This window comes from Python bivittatus, unplaced genomic scaffold (assembly GCF_059951505.1).
Source record: "Python bivittatus isolate LINGU-HERP-01145 unplaced genomic scaffold, Pbiv_v1 ctg000160_np1212, whole genome shotgun sequence".
NCBI classification, from domain to species: domain Eukaryota; kingdom Metazoa; phylum Chordata; class Lepidosauria; order Squamata; family Pythonidae; genus Python; species Python bivittatus.
In genome coordinates this window covers 6,664,888-6,684,587 of record NW_028277076.1, presented here as the reverse complement: position 1 = coordinate 6,684,587, position 19,700 = coordinate 6,664,888, and the positions used below count along the sequence as shown (strand labels likewise).

Genomic DNA, 19,700 nt, shown 5'->3' with positions numbered 1-19,700 from the left:
AACTTTTGTGTCTTATTCAACAAACCACAAATTGCCACCTCTGTATCGTAATAAGGGCAAACCGTTTGTTCATATTTCACTTTGCCTTTGGGGTAAGCCAGTAGTTAGGACGTGGGGAGAGAAGTAAGGAAGAAATAAGTCCATTCACTGAGTAGGCTTACTGAAAACCCTTGCCACTGATTCACTGATTATGTACCATCAAGTTGGTGTCAACTCTTAGCAACCACATAGCTAGACCATCTGGATGATCTATCACCAACATGGTCCTTCAGATTTTCCAAAGGTGCACTAGCACCACTGTAATTGAGGCCATCTACCTTGGTGCTGGATGTCCTCTTCTTCTCTTTGCTTCTACCTTTCCCAGCATGATGCATTTCTCTAAGGATTGTTTGGTGTGCCTGGATAGAGATTGATTGATTGATTGATTGATTGATTGATTGATTGATTGATTCATTCATTCATTCATTCATTCATTCATTCATTCATTCATTCATTCATTCATACATTCTGTGCCACCAAGACAGTACTGACTTTTAGGGACTACATAGATAGATCAGAATGATCTGCCCCCAACCTGGTCCTTCAAATCTTCCAATGGTGCACCCATCACTGCTGAAATTAAATCCATCTGCCTTGCTGTTGGTCATCTTCTTCTCTTTCCTTCCACCTTTCCCAGCATTATGAACTTCTCCAGAGAGCTTGATCTTCAGAGAATGTGTCCAAACTCAAGGACCCCTGCAAAACTGGAACCAATATTAGGGAGGCTTTCTAGACAGACAACAATGGTGGCTATCTTGAACAACATCATGTATCTAGGCCTAGCAATCCTTTACACTTCCCATAATGCCCAGGGAAGATGTTTTTCAGAGGCATTGTGTGAAAATAGGTCCCTGGGAAGGGAAAACTCACGTCAAGCCTTAATCAGGAAAAAAGTAAAATCAGGAGGAAGAGCCACGCAGCAGAATTTTCTTGATATGCTTGGAAAAATCTTTGCTAATCCACCAACCCAAGCATGAGCTGGAAAAAGAAAATTAAAAGGCTCCAGAGCAGATACAGATGTGATCTCTGAACAGGTATGCCCAGAGATGCTTTGGGGTGGTGGATTAGCAAAGATTTTTCCAAGCATATCAAGAAAACTCTGCTGCGTGGCTCTTCCTCCTGATTTTACTTTTTTCCTGATTAAGGCTTGACGTGAGTTTTCCCTTCCCAGGGACCTATTTTCACACTTAGCGAGAAAGAAAGAACCTCAAGCGTCCTGTTGAAAAAGATGCAAATGATTGCCTTACCATCCCTCTGAGGGCATTGTTTCCTTAATGCAAAACAGGGCAAGATCACTGCATAATTAACAGAGGAAGAAAGAAGTAACAGGGGAAGCTGTTGCCAAAATAAAGAGGAAAGACAGAGATGCTCGATAGACAAAGGGGTCAGGTTCCAGCCTTGCAAACCTTAAACAGGGAACTGCCTCTTTGTTCCTCAGAGGACCTTTAGGGAAAGGAAAAGGAGAAGGCCAGAACAAGACTTAAGCTGGGAGATTGTGAGAATCCTGCCTTAGGCATGAAGCCAGTTGGGTGACTTTGAGCCAGTCCCTCCCTCTCAGCCCTAGGAAAAGGTTATGGGCAAACCACTTCCTAAAAACATTGCCAAGAAAACATATATATGATTTCAGGTTGTGTCTCTGTGGCAATTTTAGATTATAAGCCGCAGGGATCTGGCCGCTCTAACTCTGAAATTGTAAAACCAACTGATGGCGTCATCATGTGATGGACAGTAGAGGTCAAGATCTATGAGTCTACCTGGTGATGACCGTGACCTGCTGAAGATGATGACCTGGAAAGGAACGTGGAAAAATTAAGTAAAGTCCCCATCAGGTCCTACTTGAATCCTGATGGTTCCGTGCAGTTTTCTTGGCAATGGTGGAAAAGTGGTTTGCCAATGCTTTCTGCTGGGATATTTTTTTATTTCCAGGCTTGAATGAATGAACGGGAGGAACTGAATGAAAAAGAGGTATGTTGTGGACACGTGAAACAAAGAAAAAGGGGAAAGATGTCATAGAACTGAATGATAGGGCTGATCTGGCACAATGGAATTGACTACATGCAGAGAAATGAAGGTGGACGTTTACATCTGAATGAAAAGGCTAAAATGTACATTGGAAACTATATGTCCACATTCTTAGATATAAACACACACCAAAAATGAATAGTGTGCTTGTGCTATTTGAAATACCACCAGAAGGTGGTACCAGAACCAGAATATTCCCCTAATTGCTAGCTATTCTACGAGCCACACAGAAAACAAAATACCTATTTGGAATATGCCGTTGCAGTGACCTATTAGGGAGACCACATCGTTATAGAAAGAGGACATTAAAGACCGTGCATGTTCTCCAGAACGTTTCACCAAGCTAGAGAGCCATACAGGCAAGGTGAAACAAAGCGGGGATGAAGAATGGGATTGCAGGAGGTGAAGAAGAATAAGCTGGAGTTGAAATGGATCTGGAGATGAAATGTGAGAAAAGCTTGGGGGAAAAGCCACCTTGGGTTCTGTGTGGTGGTCAAACCGTTTTAGGTGGCACCTGGAAGGGTGGTGGGACAAGGGAGAGTCCTGCTCTGCATAAGGAGAGTGAAAGGGCGATTGTGAAGTTCCTCCAATACCACTGGGTGAGAATCCTGCTTCGAACTTTGGGAAGGCTGGAGATCTAACTCCTGCCAAATTTCCTAAAAATCTTGGGTTGAGAAAACAAATAAGAGTTGATTTCTCTCCACCCATCCACCCATTTTTTAAAATAGAACATCCAACTGTTACAGAAACAGCTTTTATCTGCAGATGAAATATGCAGCTTCTTCAATCAACGGAAGACAGAAGTGGGCCTATCCAGGAGACTTTTTATGTACAAAATGGAGATAATTTCAAATTATCTACTAGAATTCCCCCCCACACCGCCCCACACCGCCTGGCAACACTATGGCTGCTGGCTTCTGGCTCCCCAAATTCCTAACTAGTATCCCATTTTTATTTTATTTTGCACGCACACAAAGAAAACCCTGAATTCCCTCCCCTGTATCTTATGTGCTAAGAGGACAAGGGACAGAAAAATCTTTCAGAAGTCGAATAAAAAGAACTTGCTTAGAAAAACTCTTAACAAGGACATTGTTTAGAATCAGTAAACAGATGTGTGTTGACTGACATTTTGGAGAAAAAAAACTGGGATATGAATATGCAGGAATGGAGTCTCCTGGAGAGGAAAAAAAGTTAAATGCTTCAGATTTATTTATTTTTATTTATTGGATTTCTCCTCTGCCCATCTCCCCCACAATAGGGGACTCTGGGCGACTTACAAAAAACATTAAAACTATAAATATATCTAAAACACATAAAACATCCAAAATTGGCTGGCCAGAACCCTGAAAAGGAAGATTCTGGGCTGGAATTCTAGATATCTCCGGTAGTTTCAAAAATAGCTGGTCAATAGCAATTAATAGCTATCTGCTGGAGCTGCAAGCCCTAATCCTTGGATAACAAATATTTTCCAGATATCTTATGGTTAATTAATTAATAATTAGCATATATATATGGTTAATTATTAATTAGATGCCCAGAGTCATTGAGATTCGGATGGCATAAATCTTTAATAATAATAATAATAATAATAATAATAATAATAATTTGCCTTTCAGAAAAACAGTCCTTTGAAACTGGCTCAGAAGCAACATGAACACTATGAACAATCATTAATATCAGCTTGGGCTGATCCCCCAAACAGGGTTGACCCCTAAACAGGATTAGAGCTGTCTGGATAGGAGACCAACAAGAGTTATGGGCTTAAGTTGAAAGACACCCTTTGGAAGAAGTCCGTTGCAAATCCTTCCCTCCGATGGCTGAGAAAATGACTTGACGTATCCCTTAATGATCACCAGGCATCAAGCTAGATTTGAGGAAGCCTTCCCTAAAATAATTACTAGCACGGTGGAAGGGGCTGTAACAAAGATAAATACAGTAGCGTTATTCCTTCTTGCAAACCATCTTAGTGCTCGATCAACAGCAACATATCGCTTTGCAAGCAACGTTGGCTTTTTCCAGCTTCCGCGAGTGGCACATATTATATTTTCCTCCCCCCTGCTTTTTTTTTTTTTAAATCAGTATCTCAAAAGAACACTCCACCAAAACAGCCAGGCTGCTACTTCTGGACTTTGCAATTGAGAAATGCAAAAAGTTCTTCAACTTTTCGAAGTCTGGGTTGTTTTGATAAGCAAATACTGTCAAGGGTTTTGCGCTCTCATTGGTGAGGCTGCTCACCGCCAGATTTTGACATGAATAATCTGATTGAAAAATCAGGGAGGGGAATGAAGGGCCTGGAGGGGGGGGGGAGAAGAAAACTAAGAGTGAAATAGACAGAGAAAGGGATCTACCATTTGCAGAGAACAGGAGTGTGGAAAACTGAGGGAGGCAAAAGAACTAAAGGAGCCAGAACAAGCATCCTGTGGAGAAACCTTCAAGGCTAAACTTCTACCCTGCATGCAGGTGATTTCCTCTCTGCAAAGCATTAAAAAAAAAAAAATTAAATTGACCTGCAGAGCTTTACCTCTTCTTGCAAATGATGATCCCAAAGGATTTGGGAAGCCTTTTGTGGCAGTTGGGCTGGGTGGGGAATCTTTTTCCTGGATAGTTTGATCCTCCCCCACCCAATTTTTTTTTTTAAAGTTTTTAAGAAGTTATATGAGGCATCCCTTGCAAAAAGATTGGGTTAGGGTAAACTTGTCAGCTGGGGAACAGGGAGGTAGCTCTGTGATACATAGCTTAATTTTGGAGCTTCCAAACTAGTGGCCCCTGGTTGGGGTGGGGTGGGGTGGAGCAAATTAAAAACTCTTATTTTCATGACTTTGTAAATTGCTTTGGGGGCATTTCGGAGGAGGAACAGGGGATTGGAAAAATGCTTTGAACAAACATGTGAATCAAGGAATATGGGGCAGTTGCTAGTTTGGGTAACGTTTGCTGATCGCTGGAAATCAGGAATTGAACATGACGTTATAAGCGTATGCAGCAAAGAGACCTTGCTTGTCAATTCAGCTTGGATAAGAAAGCCTTAAGTCTGGAATCGTATACATGGGGCTGCGAAAATCTGGACAGCCACTAGGGGATACCTAAAGGGTCAAATTCTCCATAGCACATCTGGATTTTTGCAGCTCAGATCTGATCGCTTTACCTTAGATTATTATTTTGGGTTTCAGTTCTGATGGTTCCTTTAAGCCTTCTGTGTGTGTGAAGAGAGAGAAATCTCTCTGTTACGTGCATACTGACCTCTATGTTATAGTGTGGGTGTTTTTAAAAAGTGACGCTTAATTTGCACCGTTAATTTTGCTACGCCTAACAGTTGCAATGACATAGCCTGGGAATTTAGCTAATTTTATTCTTGCCTCTTCGTTTGCTTTAACGGTTTGGCATAAAGTGTGAACTTCTGAACCTGATGGTTGTTTTATGGTTCAGTATAGGGTACGAACCCAAAGAGGTAGATTTAATAATCAAGGTATGCACGTGTATACCTGTCCATATTTCTGCTAAATATATGCAATGGAAGGGTTCCGTGAAAATTGCTTTTAAAGGGTGTTTGTGCAGGGCAGTTAAAATCTGATAAATGTTGCCAGTTTGGGTGGGGCAAGTTTTTGCATCTTCTTCTTTATAATGGGTTTCTGTATTATTTGCATTTCACACGTCCAACGCTGATGAAAAATTCTTTTCTAACTGGGAATGAACAGAGTCATGCCAGATAAAAATCTTAGGGCGATCCTGCGACAAGGGCAAAAAATGCAGAAGCAAAAGTCAACGCTGATGTAAACTCCAAGTGAGGCTAGTAAAATACAGCGAAGGAAGGAAGGAAGGAAGGAAGGAAGGAAGGAAGGAAGGAAGGAAGGAAGGAAGGAAGGAAGGAAGGAAGGAAGGAAGGAAGGAAGGAAGGAAGGAAGTTCTGAGAGTGAAAGGGAGGGAGGAAGAGAGGATGGATGGATGGATGGATGGATGGATGGAAGGAAGGAAGGAAGGAAGGAAGGAAGGAAGGAAGGAAGGAAGGAAGAGGAAGAGTTTTTAAAAAGCACCAACTTTGAGAGATTTTAAGAACAGCATTTGAATTATGAGTTGAGGGGCTCGGGAGAAAAACGATCAACAGCCAGTGTTACGGAAACCAAGGTCTTTATGCACACTTGAATAAAAGTGACTTGGAAGAGCCAGCAACGGATCGCTTGTCCGCGCCAACCTGTGCTCCCATGTTGTACTAAGACCTAAAAAGGTCTTAGGGTCAGGTGAACCCAATTTTGCGGAAAACCAGACCATTGTGGCTTTAACTGCCCAGGAGGGATTTAAATCCTTGCAAACTTGCCTTCCGTTTCTGGGGTTCAGGTGTGGAATCTGGGGGACAATGCAATATCTTAAATCCTCCAGCTAAAGCAGAAAAATCTCTTGTCTTCGTATGTTAGAAGAGCTAGGCCATCTCCTTAAACCAAGAATGAAGTTATCTGATTTAAGCATACCATGTTATGCCAATGTCCCCATTGTTTAACAGCTTAATTCAGTGTTTCTCAACCTCGGCTGCTTGAAGAGGTGTGGACTTCAACTCCCAGAATTCCCCAGCCAGCATGCTGGCTGGGGAATTCTGGGAGTTGAAATCCACACCTCTTCAAGCGGTCAAGGTTGAAAAACAAGGGTTTAATTAAATTAAACATTGTTTAAACTTGAGTTAAGCAGGTTGTGTGAACCCAGCCAGAGTGAAAAGGCACGCAATGCAAGGAGAAAAATTAACCAAGGTCGTCCATATGTTTCAACTTAAAAAGAAATGCAGTTGGGCTCAGTGGGTCTTACTCCTAAATAACAGTACAATTTCATCAGCTGAAGGCATTTTTTTTTCTTTTAAAGAGAAGTTTAAAAATAGAATAAGAATAGAATAGAATAGAATAGAATAATAGCTTCATCGTCATTCCACTCTACACGATACAACAAGTGCTCGATAAAATGCAATCCTGTTGCAATTGGCTTACAATCATACACTAAAATACAATTGAGATACCTAAGTTAAACATGCAGACATCTAATAGCCTGGGGGACAAAGCTATTTCCAAAAAGTCCAAGTACACCTACTAGATATTACAGAGTTAAACCTGTTCTGACGAAAGCAGGACAGAATCTCAGGATATTGTAAAAATGCACCTTTTCAGCGTTGAAAGCAGTTTGAAAATGGATTGGCCCCTTCAGATCCATAAAGTCATTCGGCTCTGATTTTATAAAGTTTAAAAAGTTTCTTTACCGGAGAAATGTGCTTGCCTGAGATGGAAGAGTGAATTGCATCTCTTGCCCCCCTAAGTGAAATGGCGGGGCTAACGTTTGAAACAGAAGTTATCAGAAGCACTTTTTCCTTGGGAATAAAAATACAATAATAAGATATTTTAACAGTTCTGGTGGGCAGAATTTTTCACGGGATCGAAAGTCCCAACAAGAGGGATTCGTTCTGTTGAAGCCTGGCACAAAATCCGATTTCGCTGTCCTGCAGAGCAAAGGCGATCGCTGAAGAAAACTACCCTAAAACTAGTCCTAGCTATCTTTTGCACAGACCAGTTCACTTGCTGGTGGAACTGGCCCGTATTTTGAGTTTGCCCAGTATATAAGAGCTTTGCTCCAAAACGAAAAGATCGTGCAAGAACTGACTACAATTTTAAGTTGGTCAGGGTGGGGGAAGGAGAAGAAAAGCAGAGATAAGCATATGGAGGAGTAGAGATAAAAATTGCTGTGTCCTCAAGCCTTAAGGTTGGAGGGAGATCCAAGCTTTGAATGGGACTTTGGTTAGGATGTTAGGAGAGTAAGTGTTCTTGAGGATTAGAAGCTGGAAATGGAAAATTGCAAGCAGAAGATCCCAGACAATGACACAATTGCCTGGCTGGACCTGTGGACTGAAACTTCGGCAGCAGCAAACTCTTTTTTCAAGAGTTGGGGTGCTATTTTTTCATCTTTTTAAATTTCGAAGGGAAGAAAGAAGGAGAAGGATTTGACGTTGGGCTTCCAACTCTCAATACTGTCTGAACACTTGATGGATGGATGGATGGATGGATGGATCGGTTGCCATCCAGTCAGGGCTGACTCTTAGCGACAACTTAGTATTCATTGAATTGATCAATCAATATCGATTAAATTAAAACAATTTAGCAACAATTAAAAAGCTCCTCTCCCCTCCCATGCACACCTACACAAATTAGGTTTCAGGGGGGAGGAACAGAAAAAGGGGGATTAATTTTTTTCTTTTTAAAACACAGTTCTAGTGCGGATCACACCCTTCTGGGCTGAATTCTGACCAGATACACTCTGTTCCTTAATTCTTACATTCAATTTCACATTTGCCTTTATTTAAGCATGGTTTATGAAATAAGCCACAGTTTGCACATTCCACAGTGTTCAGCCATGAGCCACGGTTTGCAAATCAGAGGGGCTGTGTTGCTAAGCCAAAATCAAACAAGCCACATTATCCTTTTGCAGATGTGTACATTCAGTCAGTGAGTATTTTGGCTTCCCTGGACAAGCTTTTTGAATTGGTTCCCCCAAACATTATCTGTTTCCTTTTTAAAGAAAGAACACCTCCCGAGCCTGAAGTTTGCTCTAATCTGGTAAGGCAGGCCCACATTCAACTGGAGAAGCTTTCTGTCTCTGCCATGCCAGGTCAAGCCACACCTGCTGAATGTTTGCCTGGTTGAGAAACCCTGCCAGATGACAGCTTTAGCCAGAATGTATAGATCAGCTGAAACAGCTCACCCCATCGTGCTGGGGGGAGCTGAAACCCCAACGGGAAGACCCAAATGCTCCAAATGTGGATAAATTTATCCAAATCTGCTGGAGAACTTTGACCTTGCTGCAGAAATTATCTTCCGAAGCAGGGTGAGAATCCATTCAATTAATTTCACTGCTTATCAGATGGTGGATGACCATTTCTCAGCGATAAATTTCCACTCACCAGAGCTTGGCGATAGCCTGTTTTTCTCACGCCGTTTTCTCACTCACACCCTGGCTGGGATTACATCTTTAAATCATGGTTTCGTTCCACCAGGGCTTATACATCTTTACATCTTTAAATCATGGTTTCGTTCCACCAACCCATATCAAGCATAACTTAATAAGATGTGCAAACTGAGTTCCTCTGAATTCACCCCCATAGCAATTGCCCTTAAATTAATCTGGGCAGAAAATCATACGTCCTAAAAGCGAAGGTTGTGAGTCCATATTTCCCTGGGCAACAAATGCTAGAATTGTGTGTGTACTGTGTGCGGGAGAAAACAGAAACTCTCATGCAAATCAGAGAATACTTTATTACCTTCCAGTTTATTACAGTTTTTGCATGGATTATGCTGAGTGTTCAGAGGAAGCAAAGGTATTTTCTATGTGAAATGAGAACAATGCGTGACCTGTGCTAACTTTCCCTAACCTCGGTGCCCTCCAGATATCTGGATTTCAACTCCCAGGATTCTCAGCAATGGATTTCAGTTCCCAGAATTCTCAGCAACTCTGTGATGAGGGATGCTGGGAGTTGAAGTCCAAACATCTGGAGGGCCCCCCATTTGGGAAGATTGTCCTATGTTGCTTTCTCCTCCCCGACTCATTGGTTGAGTGCAGACAACACGTTAAACTAAAATGTAGTTGGTTTATTGAGCCTTAGCATATGAACTCAGCCTGCTGGGTCTTGAAACCATGGCTTATGGCTCCCCATTTGGGATCATGGTTAAGCAAGCCACAACTCTGGGGTATGTCTCTGCCCCTAAAGACTTACAGTATTATATTAATCACAGAGGAAGCACGATCGTGACTGAAAGCATGGCATTCAACCAGTCTTTCCAACATATTTGGCTTTGGATTGATTATGTGCTGTCAAGTTCGGTGTCAACTCTGAGCAACCATGCAGATAGATTTCTCCAGGAGGTTTTGTCCCTAACCTGGTCCTTCACGTCTTTCAACACTGCACCCATCACCGCTGTAACTGAGCCCATCCCCCTTGCTGCTTGGTCATCCTCTTCTTCTCTTTCCTTCCACCTTTCTCAGGATTATGGACTTCTGTAGGAATTGAATGGCTTGCCCAGATAGATATTGATGGATTGATTGATTGTGTATCACTAAGTCAGTGCAGACTCTTAGCAACCACACAGATAGATTTTCTCCAGGAGGATCTGTCCCCAACTTGGTCCTTCAGGCCTTCCAATGATGCACCCATCACCGCTATAACTGAGTCCCTCCACCTTGCTGCTGGTCATCCTCTTTCCTTCCACCTCTCCCAGCATCAGAGCCTTCTCCAGAGAGTTGGGTCCTTGCGTAATATGTCCTACGTAGGATAACGTGAGCTGGGTCACTTGTGCCTTGAGTGAGAACTCTGGGTTGGTTTGTTTGATGTTCCATTGCTTGTTTTCTTGGCTGTCCACGGCCTTCTCAGCATATTAGAATATCCCTTCTGGGAACAGATGTTGCAATGAATGGCCCATTCAGAAGGACTTGCAAAGATCTGGAGGGTGATTGGAGACAGGGATGGAAGACAAGCTTATAATTCTCCTTGACTCCCTCTCCATCTGTTACAGTCCACCTTTCTGGATCTCTGATTCCCAGGTGAGCGGGAGATGCCGCGGTCATTTTTGGTGAAGAATAGGAAGGTTCGCTCTTACCATCATCGTGCAGTAGATGACAGCGTCCTGGTGCCAAAGTGGGATACAGGAACCTCAGCAGCGTTCTCTGCTGGTAGGTTGGATGATTTAACCACCAATAATCTAGAAATGGGGCAGGCTGTACACCAAAAGAAACTTCTTCTTCCCCATCTCTCCTGTTTTTACACAAATGTCTCTGCCTTGGGCCCATTTTTGGCTGTTTTTTCTTCCTTATTCAATACCTGGAATGGAAGCCCTGTTGGAATAACCCAGCCCAGAATACCCCATTGAAATGTCACTTCTCTTATGCCACTTCTAAACCATAGAACTTGGTTTTTTTGAGAATGGTCTTCTTCCCCATTCTTTCTCCATTTTCAGAAAGATAACAAAGCACTTCTCTCCCAAACTGTTTCTATTGGATATTTTAGTACCCTTTAGGCACATCTCCCCTCCCCTCCCCTCCCCTCCCCTCCCCCTTCCCCATCCATCTTCCCTTCCCTTCCCTTCCCTTCCCTTCCCTTCCCTTCCCTTCCCTTCCCTTCCCTTCCCTTCCCTTCCCCCTCCTCCCCCTCCTAATTATTGACTGCCCTGGACACCTGGTTGGATTGGAAATTGGGGTCTATTTGCAGGGCTGGGCAAATATCTGATTAGAAGATTTCACTGAAAGGTTGAACAAGTTTTTTGAACTGGACAAGAACATCTGGCAAAGGGGCTGAAACATTTTTTTTAAGTCCACAGCATCCAGATAACATTCAGAAGCGGCTCAAACAGGCACCCCCCTAATTCACTGGTGCGTAAGAAGTGAATTATGGGGGAGAAGGAACAGCACATCAGACTTGCAAGATGCTGTATGATAGCCCATCTCAATAGGAGTAGTTTTAGTCTTCCTGTGGATGTGATTTCCTGGTCTGGTCCACCTAGTGGGGCTGACTGTCTAGTTTTAACACCAGGGATGTTTGTTGCTGCCCCATCACTCCCTGGTGATTATCTGGACCTTTCCTGATCTTAGGGCTTCATTTGCAAACCATTTTTGATATTGCAGTTATTTCTGGCGATAGCATCCCCGAAAAGAGCAAGGCCTTCCAGGCAGATTATCCACCATGCTCTTCTCCAAAAGAACAGCAGGACTCCAAGGGGGAGAAGGAAGAACCTTCTCCCATTCAGAATGTAACACTGACAGCACCAGGGCAGCCAAATCAAGGTGAGCAACTCTGGCTGGATTTACATGCATGGCAGAAAAAGGGGAGAAGTAACTGAGAAAGTCCTGATATTAGCTAGTCTCCAGTGTGGAATCCCTCATCTTTGCCCCGAATGTAGGAACTTAAAAAACAGATGGTACTTTAAGCTGTTTCTCAACCTTGGCAACTTTAAGAAGGGTGGACTTCAATTCCCAGAAACATTTTTTTTAAGTCCACAACATCCAGATAACATTCAGAAGTGGCTCAAACAGACACCTCCCTAATTCACTGGTGTATAAGAAGGGGGAGAATTCTGGGAATTGAAGTCCACCCATCTTAAAGTTGCCAAGGTTGAGAAATGCTGCTTTAAGGTCTGAGTCCTCCCAGATGGGAGGAAAAAATCCACCTCTATTGCTGGTGGGATTCCTGGAAAGCTCCCACTACTGCTCGTATTTGGTGATGTATTTGGTGGGACCACCCTTGGTCCCAAGCTCCAACCTCTCTCTACCCCCCTAGAACAAGGTCCTGTTGCTCTCCCTGCCCCCGGACAGGAGGAATTCGCAACCCTTTTAAAAAATGGTATTGTATTGCCCTTTTCAGAAAGAAAACAAATGAAGAGAAACAGTTGTATATACACGTCCAAGAAATGAATTACTTATGAAGTTAGAATACTGGAATTTGCGGTATTGCAGATATGGGACTCCTATCCTTTGGTGGGATTGGAGAGACCAGTACCCTGTCACACCAGCTCTTAAAGGGTTTTTGCAAAATCCAAGAACAATAGAAAAGGGTTGACAATAATCATTTCTTCAGTATGGCCTTGGGGACCTAAAAAGCTCCTTCCATATTGAATTGATTGATTGATTGATTGATTGATTGATTGATTGACTGATTCATTCATACATACATACATACATACATACATACATACATACATCTCTGAGGCTGTCCAGCTCCACAAGACTTGGAGTGGCTTACAACATTAAAAGCAACACACACAAACCCCAAGTAAAACAATAAGAACAGAGATTATATTTGTCCAGAAGAAAAGATTACTTAGTCGAGTAAAATTCTACAGGGGCTCAGTTTCATCCTACCCCAAGGCCTGGGGGAACAGTCAGGTTCTCAATGACTTTTTGAACATCATTGGTTTTGTGTGTGTGTATGTATACATACATACATACATACATACATACATACATACATACAGAGAGAGAATGAGAGAGAGAGAGAGAGAGAGAGAGAGAGAGAGAGGAATCTTTGGGGAGATGGGGTGCATGTATGTATATACATATGTGCGCGCATACACGCACGCACACACACACAGAGGAATCTTTGGGGAGATGTGTTCCAGAGGGCAGACTCCGCAACACAGAAGGTTCACTTCCTAAGTCCCGATAGATGCCATTGGCTAATCAGTGGCGTGCCCCCCTCTGCTCAATCTTACACGGCTGGCAGAAACTATCTGCTGTTCTCTGATGCCCCTTTTCTGTTGTCTCAGAGATGCCCTTCCCGGCTTTAAAACGCCAAGATAAGAACGCTTCTGCTTTCTACAACTCCTGCTTTGCTTGGAATGCCTTCCGTCCCCCGTTTGGGTACAGACCGATGTCTCCCACCGTGCTGGAGCACTCCATTCATCTGTACGGGAGCCCGATCCTTCCTGCCGCAGAACTCCCTCTGGATTACAGCATGCAGTTCTCGCCCAACATGGACACCTACCACTGTGTCATATGCAATAAAGTGAGTTGCTCAGAGGTTATACCCTTGTTCCACAGTCTCTGTTTACCAGGGACAGTTCCAGTTATATGGGACTTGTAGTGTAGCGGGAATACTTGGCACCTGAAAGTGTGCTGGACTCCAGTTTAAATAAACTCCAACATTCTTGTACAATGGGGTGTCAGGAGTGGGATGATCGATGATGACATGCCATCAAGTTGTTGTCAACTCCTAGTGTCCCATAAATAGATTTTCTCCATGATGATCTGTCCCCCACATGGTCCTTCAAGTCTTCCAACGGTGCCCCCATCACCTTTGTAACTGAGTCCATCTCCCTGACTGCTGGTCATCCTCTTCTCTTTCCTTCCACCTTTCCCAGCATGAGATCCTTCTCCAGAGAGCTGGGTCTCCACATAATGGGTCTGAAGTAGGATAATTTGAGCCCGGTCATTTGTGCCTCAAGTGATTTTTCGATGATCCATCAGTTTGTTTTCTTGGCCATCCATGGTCTTCTCAGGAGTTTTCTCCAACACCAAAGTTCAAAAGCATGAATACTCTTCCTCTCCTGCTTCTTCAAAGTCCAACTTTTGCTTCCATAGAGGGTCACAGGGAATACCATGGCTTGTATTATTCTGAACTTTGTAGGTATAGACCCATCATGGCATTTGAGTATCTTTTCCAAGATATTTTCCCAGAAGTGGGATACCAGGAAGGTAATTAGGTTTCTTCTAATGGGTTCTGGTTATACTATTGACTACAGAACAAGCTTAAGGGACTAGTGTCAAGAAAGCTCTTTGTTATCTGCTATTGCAGAGACTGTTTAAACTCCAAGGGGGCACAGGGTAAAATGTTGCATGAGGTCCTTCTGGCCACTTCTCTCTGCACCCTAGGACAATGCATCTTTGCTTTCTAGATCTTTTCTACCCCACATGGCCTGGAGGTCCATGTCCGAAGATCCCACAGCGGCACCCGGCCTTTTGCTTGCAGCGTTTGTGGGAAAACGTTTGGGCACGCCGTCAGTCTGGAGCAACACACCAACATCCATTCTCAGGTCAGTCTGAGAGCTGGGGAACGGAGAAAAACAATCTCGTGGGTAAAACGTCTTCTGTAGCTTGCACCCAGATCCTGCTGACCTGCCTTGTAGAGTAAATACAGTCATTACAATATATGGAATTGAGCTTTTGAGGCTCAAGAACAAGAAGAAAGCTTTTCGGGGTTCGCAAATGGTTTCCTGGTCTGAAAAAGGCTAAAGGAATTGTTTGGCCAGGTCCTGAGCCCCAAACCTTTGGTGGAGGAGGAGGGTGGAGAGACCTCTCCCTGATCCCCTTTGCTAAAAGGCTGTGATGTAATTTTTTGCCATTTCAGGGGGAGCAATAAACCTTAGCATCAGCCTTAAAACAGGTGTTTCTCTTTTAAGGCACTTCCTTACCCCCAAAACTTAAAAAAAACATGTAAATCTCAGCTTGTCCCCATTATGAAGCAGCCCTGCCCAGTTTGCATTAAAACACCCCCCCACCGTCATGTTAAATGCACCCCAGCCATCAACAGGCACCAAAGGGGTTTCATTAGCAACACTCATCATGCATAGAAAAACTGACATTGCATTTTTAAAAAAAAACCCTGTTGCATATAAATATTACAGCCCCTGGCATCATTTCTTTCCCTCCTTTGCAACTGGTTGGGGTCCCCACGGTTGGATCCTTCCCCCTGCTGTAATATTCTCTTCCCACCCCCCTTCTCCTGCATTGCCCTTATCCCCAGGAGAAAAGCTTCGAGTGCAAAATGTGCGGGAAGACGTTCAAGCGGTCATCCACCTTGTCGACTCACCTGTTGATCCATTCGGACACCCGGCCGTACCCGTGCCAATACTGCGGGAAACGGTTCCACCAGAAGTCAGACATGAAGAAACACACCTACATTCACACAGGTGAGCAGGAAAGGGCGGCGGGCTAGAGGTTGGAGAGAGGGGCTGTGCAAAGCCTTGGAAAGAGACCTTCCAATGTGAAGAAAGATTGCCTGAATTGGAGTTGCATTAATTGGGAGAAGAATGCTTTAATTGATCAGACTGGATTTCTCCATGGCCCCTTCTGATGCTATGAGTCATTGACAAATCCTAATGTATGCATCTTCCATATATATATATGATTTTATATGATATACTATATAATCATATATAATGTCATATATAATTATATCATTTTATTAACGATTTTAAGAAAGACGATTAAAAATGAATGCAAACTAATATGGATTAAGGGAAAGAAAAGAAGGAAAAAGGAATCAAAGAAAGCTGAAAGCTGAAAGAAAAGGGGAAAAAAGGGAAATCGAAAAGAAGGAAGAAAGATACAAGGAAGTAGCTTCCGATCTTCTCTACAGCAGTTATAAGCACAATGATAAATTTACCTCTTTCTCTCAAGTTACATCACGACCATCTTCTTTCTAAAATCTATCCTGTCTAATCATCAAAACTGTAAATCGTAAGTTTATTTTTTTCTGTCTCAAGTCCATAAGGGGTTTCCAGTCAGCAGTAAATGTAGATATAGTCTTTTCTCTGATCAAAGAAGTCAATTCAGCAAGTTCTATCATCTTCACCAACCATTCCTCCATTGTGGGCAATGCTGAATCTTTCCATCTTTCTGATATATGCATCTTCCATAAACATCAAGAGGCATCTGGTAACCCTTCGTTCCCCCTGAATGAATCCTGTCTGCAGATAGTTGGTCAGCTTCATGTCCAAAAGAGCTTTGCCCCCAGCCTGGGACTCTCCAGAGGTCCTGTGATCTCCATCAATGGGGTCTACCACAAAGTGAGACGGGATACGGCAAGTCCCATCCTGCAGTGACATCAGTACGCAAAATCCCCCTTTCTATCTCTGCCTTGTGACGCTCCTGCGGTACTTGAATAGAGACATCACTGGGCAGATGTCTGCTCAGATACGGTCAAAGCACAGCTCGGTTCTTGCTTGCAGGCAAAAAACAGGCCAGCCGGCTAGCCCCCCGGCTTGTTTTCTGCCAGTAGGAGCAATTCCTGGATAAGAACAGACCAGCTGCAGCCTGCTATTTGTGGTCTGTTTTAAAGACACCCTCTGCTTGGATTTAAAAAAAAAAAAAATCTGGGAATCAAGTAATGTCCACTGATTTCATGGGCTGTAATGCCAACCGTCTCCATCCGACGTGGCCACGGTTTATAGTCCAGCTGAACTAGAAGGCACTAGGAACAGTTGTGATATATTAACGTAGGAATACAAGATTGGATTTTTCTTTCTTCATTTTCCTCCTCTCTGTTCTACCCAGGGGAGAAGCCACACAAATGCCAAGTCTGTGGGAAGGCCTTCAGCCAAAGCTCCAACCTCATCACGCACAGCCGCAAGCACACCGGCTTCAAGCCATTCAGCTGTGAGCTCTGCGGGAAGGGTTTTCAGCGCAAAGTGGACCTGCGGCGTCACCGGGAAAGCCAGCACAGCCTCAAGTGAAAGAGGAACCCCATCTGGGAATTAGCTGTGGCAGAGGGTCGGGAACGTTTAGCCCAAGAGCTATAGACGGGCCTTGGCCCAGATTGTAAATCCTTCTTGCTCCACCCACTCTTTCTTCTGATTCCACCTGCTTTGGGCCCTGGCTCCACCCACCGGTGAGATGTAGATGCCAGATTGAATCTAAAACCTTGCAAGCCCATAAAAAGTATTTTCCTGCCCGTTGAGTTAAGAATGGTGGGAAAGCAATAACAAGTCCTCCAAGAAAGATGACTTTTTCCCCTCTGTTTCTCCCAAGATTGGGAGAAAAGAGTAGCAAGGATCTGAATTTGTTTCCCAAAGTCCGAGAGAGGGAAAGGAAGAGGGCAAGAGCGTCTGGATTTACTATATTTCTTTACGCTTTGTAGGCAATAGTGCTCAGATTACATGACTAAAATAAGAGGAAGTGTTGAGTAGAAGTAACTGGGCTCACAGGCGAGGAAAATCTGTAAAACTATCCATAAAAAACAAATCAGACACCAGGTTTCTGTTGTGGGAAACAAACGATCTTATGTTCGGGACATTTCCATCGCTATCAATGATTTACATGATCCATTGTGCTAAAGTGTCACGATTTTGCCTCCGTGTTTGAATCTGTGTTTCCTGAAAAAAAAATACACGGGTTCCTTTTGAAGCTTCCTTCGCCCACCGAATGTTGAATCCCACGGCTGGGCAGAGAGAAACACCACTTTTCCCATTTTCATGGGAACGAGCCTCCCAAACCGAAAGTTGAAAATATGGTCTCCCCTGTTCGGAAGGAGACGTTACGCTGAATTTTCTCCCGGTCTTGCTTTGCGTTCTGCCAAAGCTCAGAGAGGAAGCTACACGTAGATTTACTCCCTCTTGAAAATTACTCCGGGGCAAGGGGACTGGAAGCTTGTAGCCTCCTCTGTTTTAAATCTCTCTGAACTGAAATAGGACATTTTGGAATGGATAAACCTAAGCTTGCCCTGATTCACTTTTATTCCCTATTCTGGCTTAGCAGCTACAAGGGGGATGACTCTTACTGTTCTTAATGGCTGTGTTCACACAGTCAGTTAGTGCAGGACCTTGTGATTTCTTGTGCAGAACATGGTTAGTGTTACCTGGTCTGGTCTGGGGTGGGGACATGCTTTTGGATTAAACCCAGTCTGTCTGGTTAATTTTGAACTCCGTACCTGATGTAAACCCAGAGCACAGATTAACCTGGCGATTATCATTCGCCCTGCAGTGTTTTTATATTCCTAGTTTGGGACTGAAATGATCAGTGGCCCCAGAAGCAAGGTCAGATGCTGGCTAGCTCTTGGATGGGAGACCACCAGGAGATCCCCAGGCTGTCAACTAGACCAGGAAATCAAGCCGACTTCCAGAAACAAGGCAAAGGCTTCCGTATTGCTGCCGAAAAAGCAATGTGGACATATCCAGAAAGTTATCAGGCTATTTGCAGGGCTTAGGGAAGTCTGTACATTTTTATGATTTGCTGCTCATCACCCAGAGTCTCTCTGATTGGGGCAGCATACAAATAATTTTTTAAAAAAGGGCTTATTTTACAGCAATCTCACAGGGATCGTCCGTGTCGCTCATAAAGTTCCTAAACGCCACGGGGCCATCCCAAAACACAATCCTTTCTGTCATCATCTTTTTTCCATTTCAATAGACCTGATTGAGGAGAAACCATTTATATGTTGGTCAAACTGCCTCTGAATTTACATTCCAAGCAGCATGGAATAGATGCGGGTTCTATATCTTCCATAAAGGACAAGGGAATGAGAAGAAGACTCCATTATTCCTCTTTTGTTATTAAAGTAACACGCCCATTCATTCCCAGGCTCTTGTTTTCTGCACTCTTATGATTTTAAGCTCCATTTTGTGAATAGCCCCCTAAAGCCTTGGCTGTTAGAGAGGCTTGGAAATGTAATGAAGTAAATAAATGCTAGTAATAAACACTGGAGCCCTCAAATCTGTTTTGGTGTATGTGAAATGGATGGCTCTCAACGTTTGACACTCGAAGACAAATTCACACAATACATTGGACACTAACCCACGTTAACCACACATGATGAATGGGTTCACACCACAGACGTGCCCAAAGAATGAAATCATCTTAGGGCATAACATTACAGGCAGGATCATGTAGCAAACTAAGACATGGCTGTATTCCCACGACACAGTAAACTCGGGTAGACAAAGCACCCTGGTCCCAATCACAACCTCCACAATGCCAATACGAACAGACCAAATATAGCTTTTAATTAATGGCCTGTATTGCACAACTATTATGAGTTCACACTGTCCACTCAACTCCGAACTATCTAAATTCATTTTAACTTAGGCTAGGAGGTTGCGCGAATCCAACCCAAAGATTAGTGGTTTCTTCTACAATATCTCCAGACAGGTTTTTAAAAAAATCAGCCTAGTGGGCATTTAATAATGTTGGGAATCCCGCCTTCGGCAGAATAAGGAAATGACTTGGTGAAATGCAGGGAGTTTTGCTCATTTAGAACATGAACAATTCTTATTTTCAGGAGAAGGACAAGAGTTTAGTGGTTGAGGAGTTGCTTTCTGTACAAAAGGCCCACTTTTTAACCCTTGAAGACTCCAAGAATGGCTGGGAAAACCCCTGCCTTGAAAAGCTTTGCCTTGGTGCTCTCTGAACATGGCCGTGTC

General features: G+C 43.4%; 1 protein-coding gene across 2 annotated transcripts; it reads left to right on the top strand.

Annotated features, from left to right (window-relative positions):
* Positions 1 to 4,356: 4,356 nt before the first annotated feature.
* GFI1B (growth factor independent 1B transcriptional repressor) lies at positions 4,357 to 18,982 on the top strand. Of its 2 annotated transcripts, none has more exons than XM_025164769.2 (7): positions 4,357 to 4,521; positions 10,618 to 10,746; positions 11,695 to 11,853; positions 13,332 to 13,570; positions 14,460 to 14,597; positions 15,308 to 15,473; positions 16,840 to 18,982. In XM_025164769.2, the coding sequence occupies exons 2-7, from the start codon at positions 10,629 to 10,631 to the stop codon at positions 17,016 to 17,018; spliced, it is 999 nt and encodes a 332-aa protein (XP_025020537.1). In that variant the 5' UTR covers positions 4,357 to 4,521; positions 10,618 to 10,628; the 3' UTR covers positions 17,019 to 18,982. The 2 variants fall into 2 exon arrangements, with proteins under 2 accessions (XP_025020537.1, XP_015743046.2); XM_015887560.3 differs by having other exon boundaries at positions 10,590 to 10,746.
* Positions 18,983 to 19,700: the final 718 nt, after the last annotated feature.